The 26,743-nt window shown below is 56.1% G+C and overlaps 1 protein-coding gene across 2 annotated transcripts in view; it reads left to right on the forward strand.

The window, feature by feature from the left end:
• The window catches only part of CACNA2D2 (calcium channel, voltage-dependent, alpha 2/delta subunit 2), a 200,840-nt gene that overhangs the window by 141,614 nt on the left and 32,483 nt on the right, over positions 1 to 26,743 (forward strand). For both annotated transcript variants that reach the window (XM_010561578.1, XM_010561579.1), the window contains exon 3: positions 16,056 to 16,115. In XM_010561578.1, coding sequence (XP_010559880.1) covers positions 16,056 to 16,115 — 60 coding nt within the window. The remainder of the gene's footprint in view (positions 1 to 16,055; positions 16,116 to 26,743) is intronic.

The following is a 26,743-nucleotide window of genomic DNA, read 5'->3' on the forward strand; positions in this document are numbered from 1 at the left end:
CCAGGCTGAAGCCAGCTGGATACACACACATCATCTCCTTTCTCTGTGCCATCCTTCTACCCTGACTTTTAGTGTATTATTATCTGAGATGTTAGGCCCAAGAGCAGAGCTCACAACACTCCTCCGGGTTTGTCAGTGGCTCTGGCACTCTTGATGTCTTCTCCGTTCCCCGAGCAGCCCCTTTCTGGGACAACATCCCAGCCAAGCCCGGAAGGATGAAGATCAGCAGCTCGATGGCACCAGGTTATTGAACAGCCCTGGCTTAGCAGGTCACCGTGGCACTGTCCTGCTTAGCCAGGGACAGCAGAGCTGCTGCTGCCATGACTCTGTACCTCGTCAAGGGAATCGGGGTGGGAAAACTAAGCAGAGAATATTTTTACATTTTTCCATCTTTTTTTTCTTTCTCTTTCCTCTTTTTTTTTTTTTCCATTCCTAAAGATTGAGTATAATCAGAGCTAATCAGAAAATTATGAGCTGTCTGATTGCTGATTAGATTCCTAATGTTAATATAGTCAAGAAGCCTCTCTTAGCGTTGTATTTTAAGAGAAGTGTAAAAATAACGTCTTAGAAGGAGCAAGCCAGAGCTGCTGGAGCAGCAGGGAACCCAGTGCTGGCTCCGGTGAAGCAGAGCAGGGTTTCACCATGGGCAAGAAATTCAGGCCAGCAGAAAGGGAAGGGACAGGACCTACCCAAACTATAACCAGGTGTGTTGGCTTCGAGGGGGCTGCAGAGCCTGCGAGGAAGAGCATAAAACCAACTGTTCCCACAGGTTAGTCCTTGCGCAGAACCAGATCTAGGAATTTCACTGCTGTGCTCTGGGAGCAGGCATGCAGCTTTCTGTCTTACTTCCCTTCCCAACAGATAACATCTTCCCAGATAGATTAGTTCTTGCATCTCCCAGTGTCATGCAGGCGAGAGGCAGCCTCAGATGATGGCGAAAAGGAGCCCGGGATGTGCCAAACGGCGGTGAGTGGGACCGGCATGTCTGAACTTGGTGCTGAGCAGCCGACTGAGAGCAAGCAGCATGCAGGGGATGTTTCAGCCAGAACATGGCACGCTCTGGTGGGATCACCAAGACGACAGCAGGGGAACTGGGCTGGGGTTTATACTCCTTCCTCCCAAAGCCTTCCAAAAAATGTGCATTTGTGATGTAGGCTGTATCCAGGGTTTATCCTTCAGCTCTTCCAGCTCTGCTGCCGTGGTGTTCCCAGTACTGTCCCAGCCAGGCACCCTGTGCTGGGGTGGTGGCATTTGCTGCCTTGCTTTAGCTCTCACCCATTCAGAGCTAGGCAGGGGACTGGGATGAGGCTTCTCTGCTGCCTGTACTGCTCTGGCAGCACCCTGCCATGGCTTTCTTTCCAGGACCAGGGAAGTGCTGGGTGCTGCTCAGCACCATCGTTACTGCCCCTCTTTTTGCTGGTCTCACAGATGCACCAAGCTGTTACGTCTGGCCACCCTTCTCTGAATTTCATGCTGGGCTTTCAAAATTAGAAGTAAAAAAATATTACTGCTTGGTGGGTGTGAGAGCAGGCAGGGCAGCGGGCTGCAGAGCTGCCGTGGCCACAGTGTGGCATCCTGCGTGCGAGCTGGTACCATACAGACCAGGGGTGAAAAGGCTTTGCTGCCGCCCCGCTGCCGTGGGACAGGCACTGCTCAGGCAGGAGGAAACCTCAAAATAAAAAAAAACAAACCTGCAAAGCCTTGCTGATGGTGGTGGAGCCACCCTTGCCCAAAAGGCAGGGGTGAGATGCCCTCTGGGGAGCTGGTGAGCGCAGAGAGGATGCTCCCACGGATGCTGATGGGAGCTGGGGGAAATCCTTGTCCGCTTGTGCTTGGCTGACCCATTGCAAAAATCTTTAGGGCCTTCCAGAAGCAGAAATGGAGGGAGATGCTGTGTGGTGGTGGCCCAGGGTTGAGGTTTTTCCCTTTTTCCCTGTTTAAGCGCTGAGGATTGATCCGCAGTGTCCCCAGCACGGGGCTGGTGCCTTGAACCGTGCAGTGAAGCTGCCAGCCCTTTCCACAACTTTCGTCCCCAGTCTCCACCAGCGCCAGCGTGACAATAACTTCCTGGCTGAATGGCAGGTATTATGTTCTGGCACACTAATGTTCCCGTTAATAAGCTCCTCGCCATTCACCGTGTATTTTACTTGATTCATCCCGATGGCAGTGCTATATAATGGACTATAGACTGTAATTGTCCCCCATTGTCACCACTTAATAACTTAGTATGATGTTATCACAGTAATTTGTATATTTTTTTGCAAACTTTGATGAATTATATTTTGTTCTTAGTGAATAAAAAAAATCAGGGAATGGTAAAAGAAGGCAGAAGTTAGACAGAAGTCTGCTCTAATTGCAGAGTGGGCTTAATAATACAAATGTCTGTAGCTGGCCTCCGGGCTGCTTTTGTTTCTGAGCCTTCGGGAACAGGCCACTAGGCCAGCTGGGAAGGAGCTGCTATTAAATAGCATTTATTTTTTAAAACATCTTGATCAGCAGGAATTGGCTCTGTGCTTGGGGAATTTATTTTGCTTTGCTTGTTCCTGACAAGCCCAACCTCAAACACAGCGGGTGGGATTCATGTTCGTGTCCATGGGCAGGGGCAAGGGGTGATGTCCATGGGGTGGGTGCAAGAGCCAGGAGAACGGCTGTCATGGTGAGCAAGAGAGTGCAGATGTTGGTCACTGTGCTGTGCATGGCTCGGGCATCGCAACAGCCTCAACATCTACTTAGACATTTGGGGAGGAATTTGGGCCCAAGGTTGAGCAGCAGCAGGTAGAAAAGCTATGCTGGAGCCTGGACAAGCATCTTCTCCATGTTTGAGCTCACTGGCTGCCTCTTCAGGTTAGATGTGTGACATCCCACCAGATATTTGTGGCTCTCGAGCGTTTGACAGCATCTCCGAGTGCTTATGGTTCCTGACCCCATGTCTGGCAGGGGAAGGAAAAGTCCAGAAGAGATCAAACCCCAAATGCAATGAAAATCAAGGCAGGGAGATGGATGCCTGGGCTGGAGCGCCCTGGGTGGAAGGCAGGGGAGGGCTCCTCGGCATCCACGAGGCGGCAGGTAGGGACCTAAATGAGTTTTTCTCTGTAACACATGTCCTGACCTTTTTTAAAAAATGAAATCTATTTTATTAATTTTTTCTTTTTATCAAATCCATCCGTGAAACATTAAAGATATGACTGTGGAAAAGGTCAAGAAACGTGTAGTTGCTGAAATCTTGTTCCAGTTGATAGCTTTTCCCTTAGGGGAGCTCTTCCGTGCCTTGTCCTCCCCCACCTTGGTCTTTAAAACAAAAAATGTCAAGTCGTCTTGAGTTTTGGGTTTAACAGTAATGCCAAAATGTGCTTCTGGAGTGGGATGGAGGGAAGGGCAGTGCGGGCTCCCCAGCAGTGATGCTGCCCTTGGGGAGCTGCAGGGTCAGGCCAGCATTGCCGTAGGGAAAACCTGAGGTGGAAAGGATTTCTCCTGACAAATGCAGACCCCAAGGGAGGGCTGCAGGGTCTCCAGCTGTGCCGGAGCCGTGCGCCCCAGGGAAGGGAGAGGCTCCTCAGGGGGCTGGTCTGCAGTGAGGGCACGTCTCAGACGAAATGAATAAAGATGAAGTCCAAGAAATGGGTGTAGTGGTGAGTGAATGCGCTTTGAGTCCCTCTCCTTGGCTTCAGTGGCTCTTTATCTGCCGTGAGAATGGAAGGCAATCACGCTTGCCAAAGGAGAGGGAGGGCAGCTGAGCTCTCATTACAGGGGGCTTTATTAGCACCAACACTTTCTGGGGACCGTGTCTGCCAGGCAGGAGCTACATGCCTGGATTTGCGGTGGGAAGCAAGAGCACTCTCCTTACAAAAGGACCAAGAGAAGGAAGGAAAGAAATGAAAAGACAGTAATGGAGTCAGGAGTGGGTCTGTATTGAAGCTCACTGGGAAAATTAAATTAAAGGAACATCTGTGGAAGCCAGGAAGTGGAGAGACACAGGGTGAAGTCGAGTGAACGCATCTCCTGCCAGGGGTTGGGCTGGGTGTTGGATGCAGGGGTGGGCATCAGACCCGCTTGCATCCATGGTGGTTGTTTGCTGCTGTTTGGTTCCTTCTTTTATTGTAACACCAAGGAAGGTGGGTCAGGAGTTGGGCTTGCTGTGCTGTAAAAATGCAGAGTCAAACAACACTGAAATTTTAGGCTCCAGACAAGAAATAATAGGTGAACAGAGGGCAAAACCAAAGCAACAGCAATCCCGCTCCATCAGCACAGCAGCAGACCAGCAGCCTGGATTTGGCTTGTCGTCCATAAGCATCAACACAGGGGTAGGGGTTGAAGGGAAGTACTGCTTGAGGATTTGGGGCTTTGAACAAGGAGGCGAAGGAGTGGGAAAGCACATTGGGACATCTTGCCAAAGAGCAACGAAGCCTGAAGAGCTTGAGCTTCGAGATTTACTGAAGAGCAAGAGGCTGAAGGGCCAAGAGAGGGTGAGCGAGCATCTTGATCTCAAAAAGGGGTGCATGGTCCTTTTGCAAACCTGGACACTGGGGTGAAAAGTCTGAATGATCCCATCGGCCCAAAGGGCCACTCAGCTGATCCTCCTGCGTCGCTTGGGAGAGGGGAATAACTGCCCTGGCAAAACAAGGCCAGGATGGGGAAATGGCCTGAGATTTGTGTGTTATGTCCCTGGGCAGTTTATTGGTTTTCCCCGTTCGCTGGGTGTGAGTGTTCCTGGTGCGGTGGCAATGCCAGCATCGCCGGTGCTTGGGGGCTAAGTCAAACTCCAGAAGCCTTTTCTTACATTTCTATCATGTAAATTAATAATAACAGACTTTCAAAATGAAGCATATAATGTGCTTGATAGATTATCAGGTCATCTTTACGTCCAATTGTTGTGAAACCACAGTGATGGGTAAGTGCCGAGAGGCTGCCCAGCCCCTTCCAAGGCTCTGCCTCGCGTCCTGCTGCTCCTTCCACTCCTGTTTGCAGCATCCAAAGCCACGGGTCCTCCTTGGGAGGCTTTGCTCGTGGTAGCGTCCTCTCAGGTCTTCAAGGGCACCATTCACCCCTCTGATAGTGCGTTTTCTATGCTCAGTCTCATCTCCTCCTCCTTGTTTGCCATTCCCCCTCTGCTGTGGCACAACCCCTCCTGCTCCCAGGGCAGGGCTGCGCACGGTGCTGGCCATGGGTGCTGGGAAAGCCCTGGACCCTGCTGAGTGCTGCACCTGGGTGCTGTCAGTGTTGTCCCCATGGCAGAAAGGGTGGAGGTGGATGTCCCAAAGGGATGGAAATGGGTCCTGGCAGCTGGGAGGCTACTCCTTGCCCTGTGGAAATGCCGGGGGTAGATGGATGAGCAATGGGGTCACTGTGGGCTGTCGCATTGGGAAGAACTATTTGGTGATCTGCTGAGCTTGCTCGCTTCCACCTCCCCGAAATTTCCCCCCGGAGCCTGGAGCTGCTGGGGCTTGACTGCCATTTTTCTGAAAGTTTGAGCAAAGCTGGTTCCATCTATGGTGCTTTTTCTTAGAGCAAAACACCACTAAAAAGTCTTTAACAAGATTTTTTGCATTGCAGTTGCTTTTCTTTGGTGTTTTAAACGGGCAATTTAAACTGCTCTGGTCACATTTATATTGCGGTGGCAGTAGGGGCCCGAGTTACTGATCAGCGTGCCCGACCCCTTTCAGGCTGTGGGAGCGTTTGCTGGTGGCACTGGGGGACTCGAGGAAGATGCCACGCGTGTCTCTGGAGGGTTTCAAGCCGGGAAGTTTTGGGGGCTCCTCTTGGGGCTGGCTGGGGGCATGGGGTGGTGACATTTTGGTGCATTCTGGGGGATTTCTGTGCTGAAAATCTGCCTTACCATAAAAACTTAATAACAGAGGAGCTCTCACTGCGCCATGATGTGCCATATGGAAATCCCCACGCGGCAGCAGATAATAAACGAGGTGCTTTTTAAAGCTCGCACATCACAGCGCAGCAAGAGGTGATGCCTTAAAATAAATCGATTGTAAGTGGTTTCCAGTGCAAACTTTGTAATAGCTTCCGCTTGAATGAAAGGCAAAGAGCTAAAGGGGAGGATTTCAAAGGCACAAAAGGCCGCATCCCCGTGGAGCGGGGAGCCAGGGGACCGCTGGGATGCCAGCATGATGGCCGGCTGCGCTTTGGGTTCCCAGGGATGCCCTCCTGCATCTCACAGGAGCTTCATTCACTGGTTTTGGTATCAAGTGGAGCGCCGGCAGGGGAGGGAGAGCCACTCCCTGAACTTCTTGTCATCTTAACATGGGACTTCTTTCTCCAAAATAAGGAGTAATAAGGATAAGGAAGGATTCTGTCTTTTTTCTTTGGAGTCTCTGGCTGCTAAGCCCTGGCGAGGCAAATTCCGCCTTCTCCTGCCCAAGTGGCAAGCTGTATCACTTCCTTTTTTTTTTCATTATTTTTTTAAAAAAACGTTCCCCCAAGCTCTAAGTAAAATTGATTTTTAAGTGAAACTATCTTTTATAATTGCCGCTGAAATGCCTTTTGGTTATTGTAATGGATTTTGAACTGTGACAGGTCCTGCTTCATGATCGTAACTGGAGCTCTGCAGATTATCTGAGTGCGGTTAGGGAGCGCTGTTGGATTGAACGATTGGAGCATATATGAGGAGGAGGTGGGGCTGGAGCAGTGGGCTGAGATGCCAACTAACATGTTTGCTGACCCTCCTGACACCACAGAAGCTGAAGCTGCCCTGGGACAGTGCCTTAAGGCACTGTCTCCCGAAAGCCTTGGTGGGAGCCATGTCCCTCCAGTCTGCCAACCCCACCACTCACCCATCATGGGAGCCACAGTGCGCTGCTGGTACAGGGGGAAAAGGAGAGAGAAGAAGCCCCGGGGCAGCACCATCTCCTCCGCAGCTTGGTGAATCTCCCGCTGTCACATTTCCCCAGCCCTGACCTTCTAGCAAACGCATCTTGACCTGAATTATTTCTGGTCGTCTGAAACCTCATTGTGCAGCAAGCGAGCTCATCACCCAGCAGATGAGAGCCACAGGAGAGAGTCCCCAATCCCTTCCAGCTGTGGCAGAGCTCTGACAGACCCGCTGCGCTGTGCCGGGATGCCGTGTTTGTGCCCAGTAGCCCGCCTGCCCCGTCCCCACCATGCCGGTGCCACGGAGCACACAGCAGGTCCCTGGCATTAGCTGTCCCCAAAGCAGCTGATGACCAGAGCCGTCGGTAGTGGCGCTTGCCAGGCTTTTAGCTTTGGTGAGGGCAGCTGGCAGCCCTCCCGGTAGCAGCGGTGCTGCAATTACTGGGGCGCTCAGACTGGGATGGGCAGCCTTGAAGTTGGGCAGCCCTGACACTGCTGGGACACATCGGTCCCACCTGCAGCCGACAAACAGTACCGGAGCCATATTTGTCGGGTGGTTTGTATCCATCACTCCTCTGGGATGCTGCTGACATGCCCCAGTGCTTCAGCACCTCCTGGGAGCCAGCTATCAATATTCCAGCTTCATCCCAAGAGAGACTTTCTTCCTTGCCAGCCAGGGTTCTGTTTAGGTGATCTAAGACCAGTTAAGCCGTAACTGGTCTCACTACTATGGAAGTGTGAGGAACTTCCATCAGAAACAGACTGGGATTTCTCTGCTGGGCTCATCTCGTGAGCTGATGCTCCAGAAGAGAGCGAGAGGTGTGAAATGAGCACGATTTAAAGCTGCTAGGCTTGGATTTATCACCTGGGACAGCCTTTGAAAAGCTGTTTACATCCTTAGTTTTCTTCTCACCATCAAATACTGCCTAAAAGGCGAAAGGGATGGCTGATGTGCAGTCCTGAGTCCTCTTCCTCTTGACGACGCTAATGAAATGAAAGTAAGGGTCCCGATGGCAGCTTGCTGCAGCAACTGTATTGCCTGCTAGCTCCAGGGTGAGTTTGGATCAGGCTGAGACAGAGGAGGTTGCTCCTGTGGCTGAGGGACAGCAAGTGCCGGCTGTCAGAGCGCTGGCCCGACTGAGCACATCCTCCGTTATCACCTCTCCTATCTCAGAGGCTTGCACTGTTTGCCCTAGTTTGGACTTGCTGGGGAATGTCCTCTAGTTTCTCACCTCTGCCTTTTTCAAGCAGCATGGCAGAATGTAGCTGTTTGGAGCACCGTTCCCACCCCACGCTGCTGGCCAGGGGCAGAGCAGGGCAGCATGGAGAGCAGCTGAAGCCTCCTGCTCAGCTCTTCCACTGGCTGACTACTGGGATCTCGAAGCAGAGGTCCCTGCTTTCTTCTCCATCAAGCGTAGAAGATGCAGAAAGGTACTGTGACTGCAAATAGTATGGCAAAGGGGACAGAGGAAAGTGCTTTTTCTCAGGTCCTGAACAGAGGAGGCAAGTGTGGCTGGTTTGGCTTCCAAGGGACCACCTGCATCCCGAAGCTGGGCAAAAAGCACCTTCCAGCAGGGCTTAATCGTGATGGCATTTAGCAGTACGGTTTAAAGGCATATCTAGCGCAGGAGCAGGGTTTGCTGCCATACGTCCAGGGTGAAAGGCAGGAGGATGCGGGAAGCAGCGATGCCGGTGTGGCCCAACAGTCCTGCTGGCTCTGCGCAGGGCAAGGGGACAGTGAGGGAGGCCAAGCCTGCCTGCACCTGCCTATACCTGGTCCCATTTGTCCATCCTGCATCCCATGTCTCTGTCACACTGCTGGTGGAGGTGGGGACAGATCCTGCACCCTGGTGTTTGCCCTTCCTCCCCCAGGAGGGATGAGGCAGTGGTTATTTGGCATTGGATCGGTGAAAACAGGAGCCGAGGAGGGTCTGAGCAGCTCAGCTGAGGTTTTGCTATTGCTGGTCCCCAGGGGCGAGTGTCCCCGTGGGGGCACAGCCCCCCCGCCCTCCTCCTCCCCTCCTGGGGAGCAGTCGGGGTGACGGGGAGCAGGGACAGAGCTGCTCTCTACTTGTGATTTTGGAAAGCAAAGGTCAGCCCTCATGGAGGGCAGAAACACCAGGAGAGGGGTAACAGAGACGGACTTTTCTCCGAGGGGAGGAGAACTGAAGAGAATGTCAGGCAAGGCTCATGCCATAGGATGACTGGTTAGCTGCATTGTCCTTTTGCCCTTGGTGCTTTTCCGTTTGCAAGAAGTTAAGCTCTTCTGGAGGCCTGAGCGGTATTTTGGGGTAGGAGAAATGCCCCAGACAGCGAGTCTCCCTTTCCTCCCCACCCTGCCCCTGCAAACACATGGGTACCTCTCTGCTTGGGATGTTTCACTCCTCCCCTCCCTGTGCTTGTTAGGACTGGTGATGGTGTTTCTTACCGGTAAAAATTGTGGCTCTGGAGGAGAAGGAGCAGGGACAGATGCTGGCAGGGGAACAAGAGCCACGCACTGCTGGCCTGCAGAGCTATGAGTTACTGAAACGGTCAGTAAAATGACGAAAGCTGTGGCTCTGGGGCTTGTCCCAGGCTCCCAGGGCCAGGTACTGGCCGTGCCACTGCCGCGCATGGGTTCTGCAGTGGCTCTGGCTCTGGGTTTGCTCCAGGTTTGTGGTTGTAACCCTCGCTGCTGGCGGGGCTGGCTCTGCAGAGGGGTCACCCCGCTCACCGCCCTGCCAGTCCTCAGCAGCAAGCACCGGCTGGTACGACACCAGGGTCTGGAAGCCCTTGGAGGATTTACCACCCCCTCTTTACTATTCACTGGGGCTTTATTTGCCCTCCCACAGGCAGGAGAGCGTTAGCAGCCAGTGCCGACTCCAGCTCCATCCTCCCTGGGGCACGGGCCGGAGCCGGGCATGAGAGGAGGAGAGACGGGCTCCGGCCATCCCTTTCCCTCCGCGTGGCCGAGGGAGTTATTGACAAACATGTTATTGACAAACAAGTTAGTGCTCCGAAAGAAAAATGCTGCAGCATGTTTGAAGCTGCCTCCTTGATCAATACTCAGCCGTGGCTGAGCCTGCTGCCAACTGGATTTCAGATGATGGCTGCGGGGGTAATAAGAGCCCTGGGATCAACTGTCTCGGAGATTATTACAGGATGAGATGCTTCGCTGCTTTACAGTGTTTACTCAAGATTTATATTCCTTACGTGTATATAAGGGGGTTGTCATCTTTTGTCGCCGGTTGATCATTTTTTGATGGCGGTGTGCGCGCTGTGCCGTTAGGGTTTGCTTAGGGGGGTGCGTGCGGCAAGTTCAGTGAATGGGGAGGAGACGGGCAGGGGACAAGAGGGAGAGCCAGGGTGGGGGCACCCCGGAGCTGGTGGCAGGAGGTGGGACTGTGAGAAGGTGCCCTCTGCTCTGGTGCACCCAGGCAGACCGGGATGGAGGTGCGTGAAGGACGTGGAGCGGGTTTTCGCCTTTCCAGATGCTCTGCAGTGACAGATGCAGTTTCAGGGTGCCCTGTCCAGGGAGGGGGGGCTGGTGCCATCCTCGTTCCTTCATCGTGGAGGAGGAAGAGCTGCAAAACCAGCTCCCAGGGGGTGTTCCTGCCTGGGCCTTGGGTGGCTTGACTTTGTCATGTGTGTTTGTTTTTCAACTCCTCGTCTTAACCTTTCACCTGTGTTTTCTTGCTTTGGGAGGAGAGCTGGAATGATAAGATGCCACGTGGAGCTCTCTGGCCCAGTAGCGCGGGGCTGTTAATCTCCAGCAAAGATCTCTCCTTCCAGCTGTGTGCTCAGGTGCGGGAGGTTAATACACTTCACGCCGTTGGGGAAGGCACTGAGATGAGGGTGATAACAGCCCTGCGGAGGGAAGTTAAATGAAGGCTTAGCAGGAGCCGCTCTGCCTCGGAGCAAATATCCCTGGGCACACGCAGCCGCTGCGTGCCGGGCCATAGCTGGGCCCTTCCTTACCGGTTGCGGGGAAAAGCCAGGGACACTATCCCAGGCTCCCTGAGGAGCATCCCCCAGCATTGGCACAGGCATGGGGTGCTTCATTTCTGTGGGGAGGCTTGGGACACAGGGGCGGCGTTGCTGCTGTTACGCAGGGCTGCTTGGTCTCCTTTTGCAGGGTTTTTGCTGTAATCCTGGTTTATAAATCCAACCTTGGCCTTTGGCCTCCCTGTGCCGCTCTGGTCTCTGCTCCGCTGCCTCCCAAGTTAAACCCACTGATCTGACTGAGGCGGGAACAGCCGGGGCATACTTATTGCCACAGGGGGGCTGGGAAGAGAGATTTAGCAAAGCATTGGACCAGTTTCCCTTGGAAAATCGCTGTGCGAAAGTATTGGAGCAATGCAGGAGAGCCCCGGGTGTGATGGGGGAGAAGGGGTGAGGAGGAAGAGGTGGGCAGCACCCTTGGGTGCTTGCTACATCGGGGACAGTCCCCCAGCGTGCTGGCCCCTCAAGCAGTGGGGAGGCTGATAGCAGGGACGGTCCCCTCCGCCGAGAGGGGAGGTTGCGGTCCCTGCCTGCGCCAGCTCCGATGCTCAGTGCGTTTCCTGCCACCTCACTCCCAGCAGCTTCTGGGCATCAGACGAGCTGCCCCCCAAAAGGTGCTGCCGTGGACGAGCACGTGTGGTTGAGCCATGTTCCAGGTGGGGTGGGTGAGCTTTTGTGGGTGATTGGGGCTGAGAAGCGAGGTCCTGGAGCAAAGTGGGGGAAAAACAGCAGCCGTGTCTTTGGAGGTGCCATCCTCTAAGCAGACAGGTCACCCACCTCGTCCCCCCTCTCCTTTCCCGCGTGGCTTTCAGGAGGGAGGGCGTGCACCCGGCTCTGCCACCTTCACCGCCGCCTGCCCATCCCGAGTCCGTGCCGTCCCGCAGGCTCCTTAATCCCCGGTGAGCCAGTGGGCTGAGCAGGGAGCTCGTGATGGATCTGCCCGGGTGAGCAGCAAGGCGGAGAGGAGCACCATGCGGAATACGAAAGATTCCCTTGCGCCGAGGCATGATAAAGCCCGCGCAGCACCTTCCCCCTCGCAGACCCCGCCATCGGGATTTCCAGACACCAATCCCTTGTAAATCTCCTGCTGGCCTTTTATGACCTGCAGAGTCATTTCAATTCAGTGTTTTCAACCTCTAAATCTCCTGTCCTTAGCCCTCAGTGACTTCTGGGGAAAAAAGTGCGCTCCTTAAATTGCCACAGCCAGGACAGTCCCTGCACCACAGCCTGCTGGAAATCTGCAGGTATTTCACACACGTGCTTTATTTTTGGTAATTCCTCTAATTTTTCTTGCTGTTGGAACCACACAATTGACAGCCTGAGGTCTGAAGCCCCCAGGAGGTTTTGGTGGCTGCTGTGTGCGCGCACAGGACCCCTGCCCGGCTCCCCGGTGCGCTGCCTGCATCCCGGGCATCTCGCAGTCTCTGCACGCAGCGCACCTTAAGATGGACTGATTGATCTGTAACACTTGAAAAATAATGGTTTAGTCATTATTAAGGATTAGAAATAATCCTTGAGCTGTATTGATCACGGTAACATTATTCATGATGAACTCATTTGGCATTAATGGGGACATCCTGCAGCAGTGCGTGGCTCCAAGCAGACCCATCACCTTCCCCATGGAGACATGGCCGGGGGGGGGGGGTGTTGGAGCAGCAGCACCTTCCCAGCCCTAACACACCACTCCAGGTCCTGCTTGTGAGCAAAGCTGTCCCAGGTAGTCCCCTTGGGGACTCTGTCCTTGTTGCCACGGTTTTGGAGGGTCCCAAAGCCAGCGATCACCCATCCCTTTCATGCCAGCAGCCCATCTCTGGGCAGGGGCTGGCTGGGGCTCCCCTCTAGCACCAGCCGGGGATGGCACAGGACGGGACTGCTCCTATGGGAGCCCCCCAACATGGCATCGCTCCAGCCATGTCCCCCCGCAGGGATGGAGGCGGGCAGAGGATCCCCTGTTGCAGAGGAGGGAGGGATGGCTGGCTGCCCGCTTAGTCCCTCTCTCCTCCCAGTCCCTGTCTTGGTCACGGGACTGGAATGTCTTTAGCGAGGAAAACACTGCAGAAGCAACAGCTGGGAGGCTCTGGGGGCACTTCTCCAGGGGTGGGTGTCTGACAGCGGCCGGGAGCTGGCACGGCACCCTGCTGTGGCTGTGCCATCCTGCCGCGGGCTCCCCCATCCCTGCAACATGCTATTTATCAAACAAGAACATCTGGATTTATTTTTTTTAAAAAACAAAGTTGTGTCCGGATCGACTTTGACGAATTGACATTTTCCAGAGGAAAAATATCTTCTGTTGAAGTGTTGTTCCTGGGTGTAGCCATCCCTTACTGCACCATTTGCAACTCTCCAGGCACTTTGCACAAGGCGATGAATAGTTAAAGATGTCCATAAATCTTACCCTGGCCCATAATAAACAAACACGCTCTTATCAAGTATAGAAAAAATGCATATTTCATCACCGCTGCCTTAAACACAACTTGGAATAAATGCTCGCCTTTAATCAGCCATCTCGATATATAACCAGAGCACAAAAGCTTCGGGGGATGAGGTGCAGAATTGGGCCACAGCTTTTCTAGGTGGCTCTGGGGAAGCAGGGCTGTGGCTGGGCAGGTGAGCCCTTGCAAAACTGCCCTGAAAATTAACATTACTTGGCTTTTCTGTGCAGCTATGCCTTGTCTCCCATTCTCTTCTCTCCACCACCAGAGCCAGAGGTATTTTGCTTCAATGCTCAGCTGGTAGCTGACCTTCCCCCTTGGATGCTGGCCATTGAAAGCAAGCACTTTGATTTGGAAATCAAGATTAAAAAAGAAAAAAGATTAAACAGGAAAGTTTCCACCAGTGCGTGCCGAGATTATGCAGTGATGGATACGTGTTTTTCCACATCTGATAAGAACAAGCGATGTTCTCTGGCTGGGAAGGGCCAGATCTGTGATGTCTTTCACTGCTCATCACATTACTTTTGAGTACCTGTGCTTTGCCATGCTCCCAGTAATACAGCACCCACCATCGTGGCCCTGCTCCCACAGCGCTGCCGGGGCTGGGTGCTGCTGCTCTCCTGCAGGCAGCGGAGGCACGTGAAGGAGACACCACGAAGCCTCGGGACTTTCTTTCCCCTGAGCATCCACTTAGAAGGACTGAGGCATTTTGCATCCCTGTGTGCTGACGGGAGCGCTGGAGGAACTGGTGACAGCAGGGATGGCGGCTGCGGCACGTGTGGCTGTGCCCAGGACTCCTGTCCACCTCTCTGGAGATCGTTGTCTCGTGTGTGTGTGCTCTCCTAGCCAGGCATTCTCTAGGCCCTGGGGAAATAAATTCCCAGGGATGTAGCTGGACTTCACAGCCACCCCCATGGGCTCCTACTGGCATGCCGGACCCCCAATGAGCAAAGGAGTGCTGTTTCTTTCTGGGATTTGTGGTTCACAATGTGAAAGTCGGGTGTGCAGTAGTGCTGGGAATCTTTTGTGCATCTCTGCAGTGCTGCCCAGGCAGTGATTTGGGGTGGTTGGTTGGCCCAGGATGTCATCCCGCTGCCAGTGCTCCTTCCTCCTCCTCCCAGCCGATTCGGGGGGCTGGAGGCAGCCGGGGCTCCCCTCCCTCCCCGTGCTCTGCCTGCCGGCATCACTTGCACGGAGCAGAGCGTGTCCCGTTCTGCTGAGAGGTGCAGGGAAACGCAGAGCAGGCGATGCAGCAGCACCTGCCGTAAGGCACATCTTTGCTTGATGCGTCTCCCACTAACTCACTAGGGAGCCTTCCTGAGCTGCAACAGCCTCACAAGCCTCGTGGCCAATTAACCCCATACAGATTAGCCACCCAGCCCCAGGAGCTGAGACCTCCGCGGTGTGTATTTCCCGGGAGCCTTGTAAAGCTGACAGCTGGTGGGGAGCGGGCTGTGCGGGGTGCTGTGAGGCTGCGGGGATAAATCCCGCACCCCTGCGAGCAGTGAGGGTGCCCAGCACCCAGGGGTGCGGGTGGCCCTCGGCTCTGCGGGCTGGCTCAGGACACTGTGCTACCTCCAGCTGGGCTTTGGTGCTAATGGGGTCGTACAAGCCTGGCAGGCAGCTCCCCAAGCAGCTGCCTGCACCCCTGGGGGCCTGGGGCTGGTCGAGGGATGGAGGGAAGGTCTGTGTCGCTTGTTTTGCTCTTTGTTTTATTTGGGTAGCGATGCAGAGTGGATCTTGTTGGAAAGCCTGGAGCTCTTGCCCTGTCTGTCCCCGTTGGCTCCATCAAAGGCCAGATTGCAGCTTTTTTTCCCAGCACTGTCAGTACCCCAGGGGCTGCCTGGTCTCCAGCCCTGCCGTGCTGTACCCTCCGTGCTGGTGAGGCCTCTCACGGCGGAGCCCGAGCCCAGTGAGGCTGCCCCGGTGCTGAGCATCGCCCCATCCCGCTCCTGGCGAGCCCCGGTTCCTCTGGCTACCCCAGGGCGGGCAGCAGCCTGCCTGTACTGCCTGCTGCCTCTGGAGCCATCAGGATGGAGATGCTTTTGTCTCCTTGGAAGCCTCACGCACTTTAGCGGGAGAAGGGTGTGCTTGCCCTGGCTTTGGGTGAGACCTGGCCAGGAGCTCAGCCCCGGAGCCTCCCGCTGCAGGCAGCGATTGCAGGCAGAGCTGCTGCGTCTCGTAGCTGGTTCCTCTCCTGCTCGCCAGCTCCCTGGGAGCACTGGTGCGTTGCAGATGGGCTCAGTGCCGCTGAGCCGATGACCCTGGGCGTGCGATGGGGTGAAGGAGAGTACGGGCACGTGAAGGGGTTAATCTGGGTGGGCAGAGCTGCGCATCTCTGGGCCCCGGTGCTGGGGCATTTCAAGGGGGTTTTCGAAGCATTTTTGAAGAGTCTGCCCTGCCCTGCAGAGAGCTGGGGGGCAATCGGTGCAGGGACCCGGGTTCAGCCCTTGCCCTGCACTACAAATGAGGGCCTGCCCGGCTCCAGCGGTAACACCAACAACCGCCAAGCTGCGACGGCTCAGCCCTGGTTGTGTTCAAGTGGCAGGAATTCCTCTGGAGACACTGGCTTGCTCTGGGAAAGGTGGGAGCAAACAGAAACACCGGCTTCTCGTGCCTGGGATGTCCTTCTCCAGGCATTGCTGCCTGCAATCCCTCCTCCTGCCCCCCTGCCTGCGTGGCGGAGGGGCGGCAGGGTCCGGGGGGATCCCCCGAACAGAGGGAGGGCAGGTGCTGCCACGGTCCCGGGTTGACATGGGCAATGCCCGGCTCCTCTTGCTTTCCCCGTTTTTTCTCATTTCTCCCCTCCCGCTTGTTTTGCAGAGACTTGCCAACGCAGCGGAGAAGTTCCAGAAGGCTCACCACTGGCAGGACAACATCCGGGTAAGGCTCCGCGGAGGCACCGGCCTCAGGGATGACTCCTGGACCAGGAATGGGCTCCTTGTCCCATCCCTGCTCCCATCCCTCGGCTCTTCCTCCCCTCCTCGCCCTCCCTCCCTCGCGAGTTACCGCTGGCCGTGCAGTGCTGCTCAGCACGCAGGCGGCCCCGGCACCGCCACCTGCCAGCACTAACGAGAGCAAATGAAGCGATTTTGAGCTCGTTTCCAGCCTTGCCTCGGCCTGCACACGCGTAGCAAGAAGGCAGGAGGTGAAGATTGAGCTGGTGGCTCAGCGCTGAGGGTTTGGGGGCCGGGGAGACTCTTACCCCCCCCTGCCATCTCTGGCAGCTGGCGGGTTTGGTGCCGAGCGGGGTCTCGCGTGGGGTGACGGCAGCGGTGGCTCATCCGTGGCACCTGCCAGCGGTTGCGGTGGGGGCTGTTTTCTGGGGGAGGGAGCAGTCTGGGTTGGGAGAGGGAAGATGTGGGTTTAATGATTGCATTTGACTTTGTAATTCTGGCAGTGATAGCGCTCAGCGGGAACCTGAAGGATTCTGTCTGGAAATGCTCTCAAATTATAACAATAATATAAAAGGAAGGAAAGATTGTTTTCCTTCCAGTGCAAACGGAGTCTACAATAAAAAATACTCCTGGGCCTCCCAGCCCCTTCCTCCAGGTTGGGCCAGATCCTGCCCGGCCCTGGGGAACCCCATGTAGTCGCCAAAGGGGCAGCCTGGGGACATCCCCGCTGCCAGGCCTTGCTAGTGTGTTTTGGGGGGTATTTCTCTGTCTGCAACCGTGATCTGCTCAGGGAGGAGAGGAGACGAGGACCTGGAGCCACATCCTGCTCATGCAGACCCTCCTGCCGTTGGCGATGGTCACCAGGGTTTGATGTGGAGAGGAAGAGGTGGCGGGAGCGGAAGAGAAGGCAAGGTGTCGACCTGCTTGGCTTGGCTTTCGTTTGCCACGTGGCCAGCATGAGGTGGACCCTCGTGGCTGGTTCTTGTCCCCCCAGGAGCTGTGTCCTGTAGGTACCCGGCGAGGCTGAGCTCGCAGGGGTCTTCCCATCATTAGCAGAAGCAGCCTCAGTAAGGAGAGGTGAGGTGTCCCCGCTGGCCCTCCCATCCAGCGGACAGTTGTCATTGACACCAGCAGTCACCGAGACCTTTCTGCATGAGAGCGCTGCTGAATTACTGTCACCTTTCCGGAAGGCCAGTGGCGGGGAGGTTGAGAGGATAACAAGGTTTGGTGTGGGCACTGTCTTATGCCAACACCGGTGCCTCGCCAGCACCTTGGCTGCGGGCTCAGGGCTCCCAGGGGAGGCTGGGAGTAGCACCAGGGAAGCCGCGGGCATCTCCCACCAGGCTCTCATCTCCATCCCTAGTGCTGGCCTGATCTTGTGTGTCCTCCGGGTTCAGGAGCCCCAGAGCAGCTCATCCCCGAGCAGCACGCAAAGCTTGGCCTTGGGTACCCCAGGGGCATTGTGGTGGCCCCATGCACCCCACACTGGGCTGGCACCCAGGAGTGGATGCCCTGTGGCCGGGGCACGGGCAGAGCTGGAGCAAGATCCCTGCGTTTTGCAGCAGTCTTCAGTGCTTCTGCTCATCCCCTGGGCCACAGACACAGGACCTCTCTGCAGCCCCAAAGAGCTCCCTCTCCATCCAGACCCGGCTGCCTTCCGTGGCGAGGGAGATAACAGCCGGGATACAAAACACACCGGGAAAGGCTGTAGCGCTGGGGAGCTCTTGGCTCATTTTGCCATTCGTGGCACAAACCTTCCAGAAATCCACTTTCATAGAAAAAATATTTTTAATAGCACTGTTTGCAACCACTTAATCAAGGTAATTAGGAGCGAGTCACCCAGAAACAATGTGCAGCGATGCGTCACCACGGAGCTCGCCACAGCTTTATCAGGACAGCCCAGACCCGGCTGGGACACTTGATGGACTGGCCCAGCTCTGCGCACAGCACCCAGGGTGCTGGGCGTTTGTTCCCCCTGAGCAGGCAGCCCTGCCTGCATCGGCCCTGGTTCCCGGGCAGAGCAGAGGGACGGAGGGGCTGTGTAAATGGCCCTCGCTGCTGGGGTTGAACCTCCTTTTGCCATCCTTCACCCGTAAAATGGCAGGGCACGGTCAGACCTGCGTGCAGCATTGGCGCTGCCGCTGCCCCCGGCTTGTCGCTGGTGCTGGCATGGGCAGCGGGCAGGGAAGGCGGCAGCACAGCATCCTCAGCTCCTCCTCTCCTCCCTTCCCACCGAGCAGCTTGTTCCTTCTGGCCACAGCAATCCCCTCCTCTCCCAGCGTGTCGCGTCCTAACCTTGCGCCGGAGTCGATGACAGATTGCGGCGAGCGCGGTTATTTTTGTGTTTCCATCTGAAGGCGCGCCGGCAGATGCTGAGTGTTTGCGCTGCATTAGTGCTAATGGCAGCCCCATTAAACTTCGCTGCAGATGGGTTGCTATGGAAGTCCGGGGGAAAATGAAGCAGGAGCAGGAGCCCGAGCGGCTGGGATGCTGCTGCCAGCAATCACTCATGACCCATCTCTACAGGGAGTTTCTTTTTTCTCGCTTCTTTTTGGTGTTCCCAGCCATACACTGGCCATTCTGGCCTTTCTGAAGGGGTTGAGTTCAGCTTCCCACCTCAGGGGGCTTTGCAAAGCATCTCCCTGTTCCCAAAACACCCCTCCACCCCCACGCTGTCCTGCCCTGTCCCTGCTCCTCATCCTCACCCACCCTCAGGCCTCCTGTGTCTCCCGGCCGTGCCAAGCCGGGGCCATGTCCCTGCACGTCCCCAGAGCTCCCCTGGACACCGGAGCACTCTCCTTGGCCAAAATCAGTCTTGTCCCCAAGGTCACCCATGCAGCGGCAACCCAGGCCACCCCTCACATTGTCCCTCCAGCTTGTTTCACCTTGGGGCCGGGTGGCAGCTCGGGGTGACATGGTGGGCAGGGACAAGGGGACAGCGGGGCAGGCTGCAGCGTGGGGCCGTTGTATCACCCCCGGTGATTTGGAGGGGGAAGAGGCCGTGCCCTTCCCCGCCTGCACAGCGAGGGTCTCTCGGGGATGCACGTTCGCCCGCCGGCAAAGGCTGGCAGAGCCCCGGAAAAGTGAGCGCTGGGTCCGGTTGCCACGGGGCAGGCTCCCACCACGGGGCACTGCAACCGCCTGGCACTGGTATGATAAGAGACCCCAAAAAACTCCCGGTTTTCCCAGTGAGAAGCTTCTGGCCTCCGGGCTTGCAGCCAGGGCTCTGCGGGGGGGTTCACCGCAACAGGCTGGCTCCACTCTGTGCAGAGCCGCAGGGGTCTGTCCCTCAAGGGACATCAGGGCTGTCCCCCTGTTCTGGATGTCCCCAGCCCTGTCCCCCAGCCGTGGCAGGGGTGCTGAGCCCCACGTGCAGACCGTCCCCAGCAGCAGATGGAGGTGCCAGGGCTGCAGCCCACACTGCCATGCTGTTTACCAGGTTTCCGTCCTCTGTTTGCCGCGCTGCCCAGGCGAGGGACCTGCAGAATATATCTATAAAAATGCCGGAAGGTCACGCTGAGTTTTTTGCTGCCATCCTTTGTATCCATCCTCGCTGACAAGCTGCCGTGCTGCCCGTCAGGCATCCCAGCCAGCTCTGTGTTCTCCCACCTCCTCTCCACCCACGTGCTCTGCTTTCCTCCAGGGTTTTCCAGTACCATGGGTTCTTTTCCAGGCCCTCAGCCCCATCCCAGCACCATCAGCAGGGGCTCGGGTGTCCCGCACCCCCACGGCGCACGGGAGCAGAGGCCGTGCTGACCTGGGGGACGCCGTCAAAGGCACAGGCCTGTGCCACCAGCCGTGAAATGCGTCCCAGGGCATCGTCATCACTGCGTGTCAGTCTGCTGGGGCTGCCGGAGCTATTTGTCCCTCTAAGGGACGCTCCGAAGCTGCAGAGAGCCATCCCCTCATGTATGTGTGCTTGGCAGGATTATATAAATTGCCTTTAAAAGTTGACTTCTTTATAAGCCATTTTCTGCTTCATAAAATGTTTATTACTGTTGTTTTTCTCCCAGTTCTTCTTCCTCACTGCATTTTCCATTGCTACACTGGGAAGCTCCCCTCTTGCTCCGCCTGCTGCCCCCCTGCCTCCCACCTTTCAGGAGAGGAAAGGGGCATTTGAAGGGTCAGAGCCCAGCAGGCCCTTTCTCCTTGGGGAAAAAAAAATAGCTATACATTGAGCTGCAGATGTAAGAGCTGCTAGGGACAGGGTTTAACTGCTGGGCGCAGCAGGGGTGGTTCTGGGGTGCGGTGGTGTGCGCGGAGGTGGCAGAGGGAGAACGGGTGCCGGGCAGCCCCACGCCGCTGCCTCCATCCATAACCCCCATCTGCAAGCACGCAAGCAAATAACAAAGCCCAGATAATTTCAAGCTCCATTAGAAACAAAACTCCAGGGAAAACGGGATCACTGTTTGCCAAATGGGGAAGGACAGGAGGAATAACAGAGATGGTGCTGCCGGCCACCCAAGAAAGGCGAGGGATAAAGCAGGGGAACGTGGCGGTGCAGGTGGATGCCCCTCCGTGGCCGTACAGCCCTGGATGCAGCATCCCTCCGGGCATGGGGGCCTGCTGACCGGCTGCTCCGTCCGGCACCACCGCGGTGCATCTGGCACGTGTCTGCCGTGGGAGCGGCGGCTGTGCCACGCCGCGCGTGGGCGCTGGCAGCTGTTCCTGTGGGTTTGCCACGGCAACGCAGGCAGGGCTTTGTGTTCAAAGCGGTGTTAGAAGGGCGAACGTCAGCTCCTTATCCCCGTTTCGTTTTTCTCCTTCTTTAATTACAGATCCTACTTATCGGCCGAGAACAGAAAGATCGTCGCTGTAACCTTGCACTTGCCCTTGTAGAAGGTTTACCTAAAAAGTTAGAAAATAAAATCAAATACTCTAATTTGCAGTCGTCTTGCCATTTCAAACCCAGTTTTCATTACAGCACAGAAAGTGCATTGAAGCTGTGTTTATAACCCCCTTTTAGATAACAAATCACATTTTCTTTTGGCTGGCGAGTGTGTAGAATTGATATTTTTTTTTTCAGTTTAATGGGTTTGTGTGTTCAGGAATGATCTCCATCAACTGAGAGTCTTTATTGTGTTTGATATAATGTCAGCTTTCATTACGCTCGGAGAATTACTGTGTTAAAGCACCAACCTTGCTGTAGAGCCGTTCTGGCTGAAAAGCAGAACAAGAAAATCATTCACAAAAACCCTGTGTCGGTGCTGTTGCCTCTTAAAAGCCAAGGATGGGGCTTGAGGGGGCTCCTCTCGCCCCCCGCTCTGCAAGATGGCTGGGCCACCCATGGCGGTCCCATGGCTGCGATGGTTCGGCGCGGGGGCTGCCGGCTTTCTTCCCAGTGCTGCTGTCCCGTCCCGTCCCATCCCGTCACTGGCAGGGCAGGGGGTCCCCGGCACCCACCAGCTCTGCACGGGTGCTGGCATCCCCACGGTGCCCGGGTGCAGCGGAGGAGAGAGGCAGCCGCGTCTTGTTTGAGGCAGCCTCGAAGGAGCGGGAGCGGACAGGAGATGCCGTGTAAAGAATAGCTGGTGAGGCGTGATCAGATAAAACATCTTCTCGGGGAGATGAAAAAACTGTTGACGGGTCACTTAAATATTTCCCCAGCTCTGTCAGAGAGGCAGAGGGAGGAAATTGCTTTTAAAAAAAAAAGATGCCAAGGCAGATTATGATGACTGTTTCCACCTGTCCTGGGTAACGCATACGGTCTCTGCTGCTGGATAGGGTGCGAGGGGACTCGCACGGCGAGGGCTGCAGGAGGGGCATCGTCCCCACCAGACCCATCCTGGGTCCATCCAACAGCCTGTGGTGGCTGGGGCTAACCATGAGTATTTTCCTCTTCCCGGGGACTGGGGAAGGATTCATCATCATGCGTATGGACAAGGATAGCTCTAGCCCAGTGGAAATAAAAGGTTCAGCCCCTACCAGCCGCTGCCAGTGTTTTTCCTGATGCCCAGAGCCAGGTGTGGCTGTGATTGCAGGTAGGAATTTCTCCCAGGAATTCATCTGATCCCTTTGGGAGCCTGTTCCTGTCTGTGGCCCTCACACCACCCCGTGGCAGCTGTTGCAGAAATGCTTTCTTTGCCTTGTTACACAGACAAGAAGACTGCTGTGCTTGTGACAGGGCTGGGAGACCTTGGGGTGAGCACTCACCCAGCTGAGACCTCCAGCCCCAGCCACCAGCTAGGGCAAACTGACCGGCACAGACCCATCCCCATCAGCCAGTCCCATCCCGCTCCTCCCGACACGGGTGGGCTTGGCAGGGGTGATGGTGCGGTGGGAACGCGCTGTGTCCCCCTGCTCACCCCCTGCTGTCACCTGGCCCTAATCCAGACACGAGGCTGCGGGTGCTGCAGGCGCAGTGGGAGTTGCGGGATCTGCATGACACGCTGCGGGCTATCTCCCATACAAAAGGTGCAACTATAAGCAAAATCTGGTGCTATTTCTGCATGCTTAATGGTTCAGGGATGTGAAGAACTCCCTAAATATTCACTGCCCATTTTAAGTGCTGATGGCAGAGGACAGATGGACTCGTGAGCAGAGCCGCCGGTGCTGTGTGGGCACGCTGGCTCCTGCTTGCTCTCCCCACCCGCTGAATTGCCCACAGGTCTGAGCAGGCACAGATCCCGGTCAGCTGGCTTGTCCCCATCCGCACGCCATGGGCTGGGATGCTGGCTCTGCCACCGGCCCCATCCAGCAGCTGGGAAACGGGCAGGTGTCGGCTTGGGATCCAGCTTGTCTTCCTCACCGCCCTCCGAGTTCCTCCTAACTGCCTGGAAGGCAAACCACTGCAAGCTCTTCCAAAGCCAATTAAATCTTGAAAGAGATTTCCTGACCGTGAGGGTCACCTGTGTCGCTCGGAGAAATGAAACCCGCAGCTGGAGGGCTGAGAAGGACCAGAATCAATGCAGTGCAGCAGGAGCTACCTGCAAAATCGCCCTGAGGAGCTGCAGCATCCCCAGGGCATGCGATCAGCAGGGTGACCCTTACAGGACGACAGCGAGCGATCCTGCAGAGGACAACAAATCTGTGGGAGAAGGATTAGCCAGCTCGGGTGATCTTACAGAAAAGCTTATAGGGGCAGAGCAAGCCATGGCCCCTCTGCTGTGTCCCTGCTGGCTGCATGCTCCAGCTGGACGGGCTGGAGCAAGGAGCTGATGTGCCACCGACAGCTCCTTCCAAGGCTTTTTCGGGGCAGTGGCAATTGCGTGTGTGACGTGGTTTGATTGCCACATTGTTAGACCGCTGACTTGGAGGTTTGGGCCACCACCCCTCCATCCTAACATCTCCAGGCTGCAGCGAGATAGCAGAGCACTGACCTTTCTAGTGTTGTTTTTAGTTGCTGTAATTGTTTTAGGCGAAAAAAAGACCTATTTGAGTGCTCTTGGAGAAGACTGTGCAGAGGGTGGCAAGGAGAAGTGCCCCTCGCTGCCCACCTGAGACCCCCCCTCCGTGCTCCTCCTTGTCAAACCCCCCTTTGGCTCAAACCTGGTCTACCGCCGCGTGGCCAGGGAGCCCCCGTGCCGAAACAGGGTCCTCCCTTGGGAGAGCTCGGGGGGACAAGCAGGACCTAGGGTCCCCAGGGAGACTCTGGCACACAGCATCCCTGGAGCCCCATCCAGGAGGTCCCACATGGGTCAAGCCCTGGCTGGGGGCTGCCCGATGACACCGAACCACGAAGGTTTGATGCAGGCACGGTGGTTGCTCGGTGGCTTTGCCAGAGAAGCCTGGGCAGTGGTTTCAGCAGCATTTGCAGATTACTCTGCAATTGCACTTAACTCCCAAAGTTGTTTGCCCCTAACTTGCACTGAGAGTTTAGGAGACTGAAATAATCCCATGCTTATCTGCTAGCGACGCGGCACTTGCAGTGCTATTACGCAGATGCCATTTGGCAATTACGGTGAGAGAAAATGGGCAGCGGTTAACACATCATCGAGGAGCAGCTACGAGGCCCTTCAATGCAAACCAGTGAGCACTTTTTGCAGGCTCATTTGCAAGAGACGGGGGCAATGTTTTGCCCTGAAATCCCTCGACATCTTCACCCCCTTGTTTTCTTTATTGGTATTTATTCTGAAAGGCTCTAGAAATATCAGTGCTATTTACACAGACTGGGTGCTGGGTTTGACATGGACCAGAGGAGGAGGAAGAGAGGATTACATGAAGAAGGCGAGTGCAGTTTAAAAAACAAATATTAGGGAGAAGAAATTGTAGGACCCCATGTTGCCTCTCGGGACACCCCCGGCATCTCTCTAGAGCATCTCCGAGGGCTCTGTCCCTCATTCCCGGAATAAATTCCCACTGGCTCCACCAGCCTCCGGGTGCCAAGGACACAGATGCCCTGCCAGCTCTCACAGGCTCCCTCGCACCCCATGAACCACCCCCAGCATCAGCGGGGTTGTGGCAAGGAGAGCGGAGCCTGGCATCGGGACACATCATGGGGCCAGGGCCACGGTGACACTGGCTGTCCCACACGTGCTGTCTCACGTGTGCAAACCTCAGCCGCGGTGTGGAGTGGGGCTGGGATCTCACCCAGCTGCTCCTGGGATCATCGGGGTGACGTGCGGAAAATTATGTCTGCTGAGATTCTTTTGACTCCCCTTGTCTCAGGGGTTTGAAAAAGTGTATGGCAAGGGCTCTGTGATCCCTAGGGAAAGCGGTGGGAGAGATGTCCTTCCAGGAGGTCTGCTACCCATGCCGTGACGTGCGTGCCATGCCGTGGGAGCACTGGAGTGGGTGAAAGCAAGACCAGGGGACTGGCTCTCCTCCCCAAGCATCACCTCACACCCTCTCACCCACTGTGGGAGCGGGGCCATCATGTGTCGGAGGGGATTTGAGGTTTTCAGAGGAGCTGATGAAAGATAAAATGAATAACAAAGCACCTTCTGGATGGCTGCTGTTAGTCACACTCACTTCTGATTAAAGATCATTAAACATGAAATTAGCTCGTTTGTGTTACGGGTCTCCCGGGGGTTCCTTTAATTAGGAAGTGCAGATGGCCACGGACCTGGGGAGATGGCAGCGCCGGCGAGGGGCAGGGGTGTGCACGGGGCCGGGAGCAGCGCGAGGAGGGCATCCAAAGAGAAATTTTTTTTTTCCTTTTCTTGTTGTTGTAACCCCCTCAGCATTTCACAACAAATCACAGATAATTAATAAGTACATCCCCTTAATGACTAGGCTTTTTAATAGCAGAAATTGGAAGATGCTGCGTTGATTTTTTTTCACTTTCCCCTCTTGGTGCTGCCTTATCGCTGTGATTAGAGTCGCAGAGCCCATGGGAGGCACTGGCCCGTCTGCCCAGGAGGATGCCAAAACTGCCCTTTGCAATCCCCATCCCGGGGGGCCATTGGCCACGCAGCCCGCCAGGGTCCCCCTGCCACCAGTGCTCCGGAGAGAGCAGCATCCCCGCTCCAGGGGCTTTGCCACCTCTTGGCGGTCTTGTGTCTTAACAGCCTGGAGAAGCAGCAGCAAACTGCTCTAGGGAGCAGGTTTGTGGCTGGAGGATAACACCGGCGAGGGGTTAGTGAGTGCCAGCTCCCAGTGGGGCCAGGACGGTGGAGCGGTGGTGTCGGCTGCCTGGCAAGCTGCTCGGACCTCCTGGTGCCTTTCTCTGGCACGAGCCCGTGGCCGGGCTGGGCCGGGTATCGTGGTGGCATCGGCCCCGGCACAAGCCCGTGGCCGGGCTGGGTGCCGCAGTGGCAGCAGCAGAGCAGGAGCGGGGAGGACGGGGATGCAGTGAGCGCCATTAAGGTTTTGGCTGGGTTTCTGTTCTAGGCCCAGATCGCTTTCCTCCTTAGATAAGAACAGCAATAATCATCCCAAAGCGCTGCCTGTGCACGCAGGGAGGAAGGCTGGTTTGCGCGGCGGCAGCTGACGGCTGATGGAGTGGCAGACATGTTAGCGCTGCAACGGCTGCCGGTGCGCCGGCATCGCGCTCGCGTCCCGGCACGCAGAGAAGAGTCTCCGAGTGCCCTTTAATTACCCCTTCTGATGGCACACGAAACGCTGTTGTGACAGCATTGCTGCTCTCCGAATTGCCTCTTTAGGAATTTTATCAGCTGCCTCGCGTCCTGACACGCAGGGAAGAGGAATCCGAGCAGACCTTTCTGCCTAAATAGGCTCTAAATACCCCGAAATAACAACGTGCATTTCTCTGCAGAAGTGAGGCCGCTCTTCTCCCCGTTTCTGCCATGCGGGGAGGGGAGCCTGTGCCCGGCTCTCCTGTGGCTCCCAATGCTTGCAACATGACCGAAGCATCCCGGGCACAGGGACACGGTGCAGCCTCCCACCCGGTGGCAACGCAGAGGCCGCAGTCACGCCGGTGGCACCGTCACCGGGCTGTTTGGCCGTGGCAGAGGCTGCGCGTGGCCCCACGCTGCGGCTTGGCGACAGCCGTGAGCGGAGAGAAGCGTGGCAGGCGGTGGCCGGTCCTTGGAGGGCGGATGAGGGGGATGTGGGGTCCCGACCATGTCCCAGGGACGGCGTGGGGCGGGCAGGGTTCAGTCCCCAGCGATGTGGTGGCTGGCAGCAGCATGGCGGAGGCGCTGAGGGGGACAAGTAAGGGGGAGGGACCCCTCCGCCATCCCTGTCCCTGCCCGGCACTAACTCAGCTCTCCC

This window comes from Haliaeetus leucocephalus, unplaced genomic scaffold, assembly GCF_000737465.1.
Source record: "Haliaeetus leucocephalus isolate CR32 unplaced genomic scaffold, Haliaeetus_leucocephalus-4.0 Scaffold148, whole genome shotgun sequence".
Classification (NCBI taxonomy): Eukaryota; Metazoa; Chordata; class Aves; order Accipitriformes; family Accipitridae; genus Haliaeetus; species Haliaeetus leucocephalus.